The sequence below is a fragment of the Octopus bimaculoides genome, chromosome 14 (genome assembly GCF_001194135.2).
Source record: "Octopus bimaculoides isolate UCB-OBI-ISO-001 chromosome 14, ASM119413v2, whole genome shotgun sequence".
NCBI classification, from domain to species: domain Eukaryota; kingdom Metazoa; phylum Mollusca; class Cephalopoda; order Octopoda; family Octopodidae; genus Octopus; species Octopus bimaculoides.
This window is the reverse complement of record NC_068994.1, coordinates 20,561,178-20,570,256: the sequence shown is the minus strand read 5'-3', so window position 1 is coordinate 20,570,256 and position 9,079 is coordinate 20,561,178. Positions and strand designations below refer to the sequence as shown.

At 37.4% G+C, this 9,079-nt stretch overlaps 1 protein-coding gene across 2 annotated transcripts in view; it reads left to right on the top strand.

Annotated features, from left to right (window-relative positions):
* LOC106876138 (BLOC-3 complex member HPS1) overlaps positions 1 to 9,079 on the top strand; it is a 69,866-nt gene that overhangs the window by 28,508 nt on the left and 32,279 nt on the right. For both annotated transcript variants that reach the window (XM_014924559.2, XM_014924561.2), the window contains exons 4-6: positions 3,807 to 3,915; positions 4,979 to 5,130; positions 5,969 to 6,686. In XM_014924559.2, the coding sequence (XP_014780045.1) occupies positions 3,807 to 3,915; positions 4,979 to 5,130; positions 5,969 to 6,686 (979 nt within the window). The remainder of the gene's footprint in view (positions 1 to 3,806; positions 3,916 to 4,978; positions 5,131 to 5,968; positions 6,687 to 9,079) is intronic.

The following is a 9,079-nucleotide window of genomic DNA, read 5'->3' as shown; positions in this document are numbered from 1 at the left end:
CCAGACGCCCAGTTATGCATTTCTAAGCTATTCTCTCGATTTTCGATCTTTCATACATTCATTCATCATTAATACTTTTTAAATGTATTATTTACTAATATTTAGTTTCGTAAACTGATTATTTAAATTGGCCCTCAATATATAACTTCCTAATCTCTCTCTCCCAGGACAAACGCAACTAGTTTAGCTGTCCACCAACTATCTTTCATCTTGACTCGAAGTTTGTCAACAAACTACTTGGTAACATCCAAGGACATATTGAAGTGGAAAGAGAAAGCTAATGGGTTGTACGTGTGTGCTTGTTTCTGTGTGTGTGTGTGTGTGTGTGTGTGCACGCATGCGCGCATGCTTGTTCTTGTCTGTGTGCGTGCTCATCTTCTGTGTGTGTGTGTGTGTGTGTGTGCATGCACGTGCTTGTTCTTTGTGTGTGTGCGTGTGTGTGTCTGGATGTGCTTGTTCCTCTCTTCTCTCTCCGGAAACCCCCTCCGTCACTGGAGGTATCCTCTACCATACCTGCAATTCCTTTTCCTTCTCTCTCCCCGGGACAAATGCAACTAGTTTAGCTGCCCACCTACTTAATCTAACATTGGCATATTGCTATCCATATTCTCCTTTATCTATCTTTATTGATTTACTTACTTATATTTGCAACCCCGGTAATGCTTATTAGTGACTTTAGATTTGAGGCCAGAAGGATGCCAAGAAGCAAACCAATCCAGAAAAGAAGGATTTGGAAGCTAAAGAACCCTTCACATGGTCAGAGATTTAGGGACATCCTCATTGAGAAATTTGATGATAGGGAGGAGGAGCTACAGACTTCGGACATAGAGGGTAGCTGGAAATTCCTACGGAACATCTTACTGAGTGCCACAGACCAAATCTGCAGCTGGTGCAAAGTCCCTTACAGACCTAGGGTAACATGGTGATGAAATAATACGGTAGACAAGGCCATTAGAGCAAAGAAACAGGCCTGGAAGAACGAGGGTAACAGGGAACTGTACCAGATAGCCAGAAGGGAGACTGGGCGACAAGTATACATAGCCAAGGGAGAAGCAGAAAAGAAGTAGTTTGCCAATGTTCAGTGACATGAGGACCCAAGAACTGAAGTATTTCAGATTGCAAGACAGTGTATAAGAGAAAATTGTCATGTCACAGGAGAGAAATGTGTCCGCATGGATGATGGTGCACTTGCTTTTAATGATTCTGCAAAGAAAGAGGCTTGGAGAAGCCATTATGAAAGGTTGCTGAATGTGGAGAATGAATGGGAGGAGGAGAACATCCCAAATGTTGACCCAGTAGAGGGACCAGCTATCCGAATAGACAGCGCCCTGGTAGATAAAGCAATGATGAAAGACCGAGACCTCTGGAGATATTCTATGATTGAGAAGACCTGGTAAGTAAAGAGAGATCACAGTCGTAGCCTACACCTGTGTCGCATAACCAGCCCACTAAAAAGTACTTTTGGATCGTTGGGTGACATGCCGTGCTTGAGGAGACCTATTGAGTCAAGTAAATCAAAATCAAATCACATCACAGTCAAATGGAAATTGTAGTTGTGGCTGTTGCCAGTGCTGCCTGACCGGATCCCATGCTGGTGGCATGCAATAAGCACCATTCATACGTGGTTCATTGCCAGTGCCGCTTGTCTGGCTCTCCATGCCGGTGGCACGTAAAAAACACCATCTGAATGTGGTCGTTGCCAGTGCCTCCTGTGCTGGTGGCATGTAAAAAGCACCCTCCATACATGGCCAGTGCCAGTGCCACCTGACTGGCTCCCATGCCGGTGGCACATAAAAAACACCCACTACACTCTCGGAGTGGTTGGCGTTAGGAAGGGCATCCAGCTGTAGAAACATTGCCAGATCAGATTGGAGCCTGGTGCAGCCCCCTGGCTTGCCAGTCCCCAGTCAAACCGTCCAACCTATACCAGCATGGAAAACAGACATTAAACAATGATGATGATGATGATTTGTCCTCCTCAGTGAAACTTAGCATTTCCAGAACTCAGTTGCAAACAGGAGGATGAGTCTTTTCAAGAATCTCAAATTGCTTGAGATACTGGTCCTTTGACGTCTCTTCTATGAAGCTCAAGGTCCTGATGTCAGCTTTCACTGCTTCATTCCATGTATTCCTGGGTTTCCCTTTCCTGGGAAATTCCAACCACATTAAGTGACCAGCACTTCTTTATATGACTATCCTCATCCATATACATCACATGTCAATACCAGTGCATTCTTCTTTCTTGAGCACTACATCTGATTCCCCTTATGCCCAGTTTTTTTACTCAGTACCTAATTCTTTCCTGCACACTCACATTGCACATTCAATGGTGCATACTCACCTCATTTCTTTCCAGTCATCTCAAGTCCATTACATTCAAGACCCATGTCTTACAACCATGCAGCATTGTGGTTTTAACACGAGCATCATACAATCTGCCCTTTGCGAAGAGATCTTTATTGTCAACAGGAGTAGTAGCTCCCTAAATTTTCTCCAAACAGTTCTTACTACTTTACTTCCAGAACACCTACCTCCCTTACTAATTACATTCCTAAGTAACAAAAACTACCAACTACTTCTAATGAGTCATCTGGACAATCAAGAGACTCAATTTCCAGTGTGCACATACACATTGCTCCAGTGCATCTACTATCACATACAAAGCTTACAATCTTGGATAGTCTGCTGGCGATTCCACTACATTTTTTTGTGTGTCCATAACTTACATTGAGTACAGCATATTGAATTTATACCTACCCCTTTTATGTATACTGTGCAAAGCCATTTCCCTGAAGGTGCTGGGCTCTTGTCTTCTTTCTTACTTGCTAAAACCTTCATTTTTTGCAAGGTTTACATTAAGGCCTCTCAATTCCAGATTTAGCTTCCATGCCTGAAATTCTTTCTCTAATTTCGCTAGATTCTGCTATGTGAACATGATCATGAGCACTGGACAGCCAGTCTGAAACTCCTCAATGATGGCTTGTAAGACTGTGATCTCCTATCATACTAAATTCATTACTAAAGTCATTGCCAACTCTCTCTTTACATACTGCATCCTTGTGCATAGCTTGAATCACCCTCACAAGCCATTCATCTACACCTAGTTTCCTCAGAGCTCACCAGATTACTGAATGTAGTACCCAGTTAAATGCTTTCTTCAAATCAATGAAAGCCAGGTGCAACAGTTTATTTTTAGCCAGGTTTTTCCCCTTTTGTTGCTTCAATAGAAAGACTGCATCTAAGAGGCTTCTTCTGGGGAAAACCCAAACTGCATCTCATCCAGGTCTATTCTACCATGGATCAATTGGGCCATGACTTTCTCTGTGATCTATACTAGATATTGAAATAAATAAAGTATTGGTTTCCTAGCTAGATGGTTAGGTGTTGATAATCTCTCTCTCTCTCTCTCTCTCTCTCTCTGACATCCCCCCACACATACACATTAGTTAGGCCAGGATGGGTTGGGGGAGGCAGTAGGATGGTGGTGTTGAGGCTTTTTGAAATTATGCTAGACTCTTGGACAGGAATAACTGGAAGAAATTGTTGTGGGCAATGCTTTAAAAAATGGGCAGGTGAAGATAATTATTAAAAGAAGCAGTTATAAGGAGAAAACAAATAATAAATTGTTTAATAAATATTTTGGGACAATGAAAAGATGAGGAATGTGTACACAAAATGAGTTAAAAAGGGAAGGATATTGATTTGGGAAATCTAAAGTACCAGTGACTAACTTGTAAGAAAATGTCTGAAAATTTCTACATTAGAATTTCATTCAATTTAATTTCTTCTTCAATCCTTTTTCATAGAATAAAACCAAAAAGATTGCATGAACAAAGAGAAAGACAGAATTATTTAACACAAATTCTCAGGACATGGTGCCACCTTGTCCAAGAAGAGCAGTCCTTTCTAATGGAGGTATGTCACTTAAATAACAGAGTCAATCTTTCAATTCTTTTCTCATTATCATAATTCTCCAGGAAAGTAATGCTTATACAAACTGTAATGCTTGTACAAACATAAAAGAAACAGAGACAAAACTGGATTTATTTGAAAATAGGTACTCCTGAAATGATTTACATATATAGGTCTAGACAGCTTAGTTTCAACTGTTTTTTAGGAGAAAAGACCTTGAAGTGAGAGACATGAAAGTAAAAGTAGGTAGCACTATTGTTGAATGCTAAAAACAGGATGGTAGAGACAATAAACAAAGCTGAAAGATTTGGCTCAAAACTTAGAAGCATAGTAGGTACAATAGAGACCCAATGTATTATCTAGTGCATTAACATGATATAAGATGCCAACATAATTTCAGTTTGATGTTTTGCTGATGCAATCTGTACTGTAAGGTAAAAGTATTCTAGTAAGCTGAATTTGTTACTTAATTTACTAAATTTAGCAATTTTTGCTTTTTATACATTGCTAATTCTGTTGAGAAATTCACAAATGTCCTGACATGTATATTATCAGATTAAATACTCGGAAGTATTTAGCTTTGTCTCCCTAAGTTCTGAGCTCAAATCTTGCTGAGGTAAACTTTGCTTTACATTCCTTGAAGGGATTAATTAAATGCTAAATACATTCTGTGTCAATTTAATCAATTATATCTCTTCCTTGCAATTAAATATCTTTTTACTTAGGTAATGAATCGCACCTGCATTATCATTACTATCAATAAGATGGCAAGCTGGCTGAATTGTTAACATTCTGGGCAAAATGCTTAGTGACATTTCCTCCCACTTTTTGTCCAAATTCCATCAAGGTTGACTTTGCCTTTCATCTTTGTGAGGTTGTAAAATAAGTACCAGTTGAGCATTGGGGTTGTCAATGCAATCAACTAGCACTCATCCCCCAAAATTTTAGGCCTTGTTCCTATAGTAGAAAGGATGATTATTATTATTATTATTATTATTATTATTATTATTATTATTATTATTATTATTATTATTATTATTATTATCTTCATCATCTCTTTTTTCAGGCAGTTGAACAGTTGTATGTAAACTCTGTGGTTAATGAGAAATCTTTAGAACTTCTCGAAATGGTTGTGAAAAAAGTCAGTTCAGTTTCTTCTATAAGTAACAACCATGCACTTCTTTTGGTGCATGGTAAGCTCCTTTCTCTTTATTCCAGGTATGTTTTTTTTACACTTTTTTTTTATTTTGAAACATTTTTTTTTATATATATTTTTTATGCTGGAATAAGTGAAATGGTTTTCTTTACATTTATTTTTTAATTTTGAAAATTCAGATTTGGAGCCATATATATATATTCTATTGGATTTCTTGTCTTACAATTAATCTCTCAACCAGAAAATAGGTAGACTGAGATAACCAGAGTAATATAATTTCTATGATCGTTACTATGGTTGTAGCAGTGATGTAGTGTAGAGCATCAGCTGTATTGATCTCATTGATTTTTGAGGACCTGTGAAAGGGCACAGCTCCATCTTCCACACCAAGCAATTTAAAAATAGAAATGTTATTTCCTTAGCTGTTATGATATGCTAACTTTTACATAGTGCAACTTGTGCAACTGTGTACATAGTGCAACTGTGCAATTTGTGGCTCAGTATCTTATCTTATAGAGACACTTGGCTTTTATCTCCTCTCAGTAACTGTTTTTGTTACCTTTTTATGCCATAATTTCTGAAACCAAATAGACTTACACTCAATTCCACACAATCAAACACATGTATGTCATAATGTATACCAGTGTTATGTAATAATAGGTTCTATAGAGGACAGTGTCATAGTCAGGCATATTATGCCCATTTTACTGTGTTCCACTTGATCTTCTAGAGTCACAAAAAATTATAATAGCCATTGCTTAACTCCATGTGGAAGACTTTTTGATTTTGTTTAGGCTAAGCTTTGAAGATTAGTTAGGGCAGCCAAAACGAAGTGTATGTTTTACCTAATGACTAGCAAACATTGAAAGATTAAAGCCCATGTTTTGTTTATTCCAACAGCAACAGTGCTTATGAGTTACAGTCAGCCGATATCCTCACTATTATTCTTCTAGCATGTGTTCAACATCCTTACAATTCTGAACTACGAGCTGACAACTTGCTAAGAAAACCTCAACCAGAACAACAACAACAACAACAACAACAACAACCATCATCATCACATAAGCAAGAAGATGAAGAACAACTAAGTGAGCAACAACAGCCATCACCACAGCAACAAAAACAACAACAAGGTGAATGTCAGCAGCCATCCTCACAACAAGACGTTGAAGAACAACAAAGCAAGCAACAAGAACAATCATTACAGCAGCACAAAGATGAAGAACACCAAAGTGAGCAGCAACAGCCACCATTACAGCAACAAGAAAATGAAGAACATGAAAGCAAGCGACAGGATGAACGAAAGCATTCATTACAGCAACAAGATGAACAACAACAATCATCACAGCAACAAGATGAACAAGGAAGTGAGCAATATCAGCAACCATTATCACCACAGCAACAAGAAAATGAAGAACAACAAAGTGAGCAACAGCAAGAGCATCCAGTAGAACAAAAAAGTGAGGACAATTTGCCATCAACTTCACCACATGTTAGTCAACAAAGTGAAGTGTTAGAAACTTCTAGAACTCTTAGTGTTGTATCAGATGGTAGTCAATCCCTTGGACTTGACTCTGTTAACAATACAGCAACTGATCAAAGAAAAACTGTTCAAAAGGTTTGTTCTTAAAATCTTTATATTTTTGTAATTGTCATTTTTTTGCATAATTACTCTTAGAGATGTTTTCCTTAGATATCAGATACTATTTATTTGCGAAGGAGAGGATGGTATAAGTTATTGGATCTAACACTCAGTAGTATTGGATCTAATAAGTAAGTTATTGAACCTAATACTCAGTAATAGTAGTAGTATGGGGGAATGTGCTGTAACAGTGTGTTGCTACATCCACCATTTGTTGGTGATTCCCTACTCTTGGCAAATGACATCTTTGCACCACTCAGGTGACAACCCTCCAACCCTTGTTTTTGGGTAGTTGTTGTTGGCGATTGTTTTATGAGGTTGGAGTTCAAATCCTACCTCAGCCTCTTTTAGTTACCTTTTATGACATGCAGAGGAAACATTTTTTGACAAGCTCATCCCCACACAATATTACTGTTATTTATTATGACATGTGAGGACAGAAAGAATGAAATATTTGATTTAGATTGCTCATTGTTTAGTTCCATGCTTTTAAATTCTAGATAGAAATCTAACATAGGTTAATTCTGCTTTTTCATACTTCTAAAGTTTGTGAGCTCAGTTCAGTTGATTATATCTTTTCTGTTATCAAAATGATCTAAGTCTCACTTCTGTTATTTATTATTAGTACTGTCACATTACTAAAAACTGAATCTTTGGATTCACTTGTCACATTCTTGACAATAATACTTACTTATTTCTTCTAGGCTTTCATTTAACTGTAGTTAGAAATTGTAGGATGAAAACAGTTCTTTTTTTTTTCTTTTCCATAATGGAGTATAAAAAAGACACTGCATGTGAGAGATGTCAGTTGTCTCAACCAGCTGAGTTGCAATATTATTACTAGTTGTTATTTTTTTTAATTTCTGAAAATATAAAATCTGCAGTCATTGTCAAATCAACAGTAATATCAAAAACAATAACATCTTGCTCTGGTCATTAAGCCAGTATTTTAGCATCAGTATGAATTTTCTACATCTTACCTAATTGCTACATCTAATAATAGGTGCATTCTGCAGTTTACAATTGAGAGATACCAAGATGAGAGCCATTTCCGGCAGAAACTTCAGCAACTTACAATTACAATCCTTCAGATCATCACTGAACAGTGTTTCAGACTCCATCACTAATTGGAGTATGGTTGCTATTGCTTAGTCCTGACTGAGCAGATCCAGGATCAGTGGCATTCCAACCACGATCATTTTTAGGAGTATGTGGATCTCATCTGTCTCTTGTTTAAATAAGTAGGGTATGATTTAAAGGAAAATTTGGGTGGTGTTTCTAACAGGTAGAGCAACCATTTAGAGACTTCCTTGTTGACTGATTCAGGTAATGGTTGATAAGGGAGGTATAAAAAGAAGGCTGTGTCCCTTAAATTAGATGATGTTAGAAGTGATATATATATATATATATATATATCCTCTTCCTCCTCATTTTCATCATTAACAAGGTTGAGATGGTAACAATGGTTTTGGTGGTGATGATAATTGTTGATACAGCTATGTTCATGTTGGTTTATTATAGAAAGACAGCTATCAAAATGGTGGTGGCAGTGATGGTAATAATTTAAGAGATGAGGAATTATGTACATTATTTACACTATTTACATTTGACAGATATTTGTCCTGATCTTGTTTGTTGTTAACACAACGTTTTGGCTGATATACTCTCCAGCCTTCATCAGGTGTCTTGTGGAAATTTCGAACCTGGGTTCTCATTCATAAGGTATTTTTCAATGTTATTATTATTATTCAGTTCACTGCCTGGAATCAAACTCGGAATCTTGGGGTTTAGTAGCCAGCGCTCTTAACCACTATGCTATATGCCTGTGTGCAATTATGGAGTGAATTTTAGGGCTTATAAATCTAATATTTTCCTATCCTTCCTTAATACCAGTTCCCATATGCTACTCATATCTGCACTCAATCTGCTTAGGAGGTTATTATGTCCTAGAATATGTGCTGTTTCTTTTAGTTTTCGTATTTTCCAGTGGTGTTCTCTGTCTATTATCTTAACTTCCTCCCACAGGGGGAGGTAGTCTTCATTTTTTCCATACATGATTAGCTATACCTGATTTATCAATATCTCCTCATGTTCCTCTACCCTTATTTTGAGGGGGCAACATGTTTCACCTTTGTATAACCTACCACAGCTACATAGGATGGAGTACATGCAATCTTTGGTCATATTCTCTTCTATTGGTGGTTTTACCCGAAGGAGATATTTGCGAAGTGTTGTATTACTCTTGAATACTGTCCTGATGTCATATGAGATGCATATCTTTTGTATCTTTTTGGAGAGGCTTTTCACATAGGATAGACAGACTGTGGACAGTTTATTGGCTTCATCCTCTCTTTTCTTCATAATTGGAA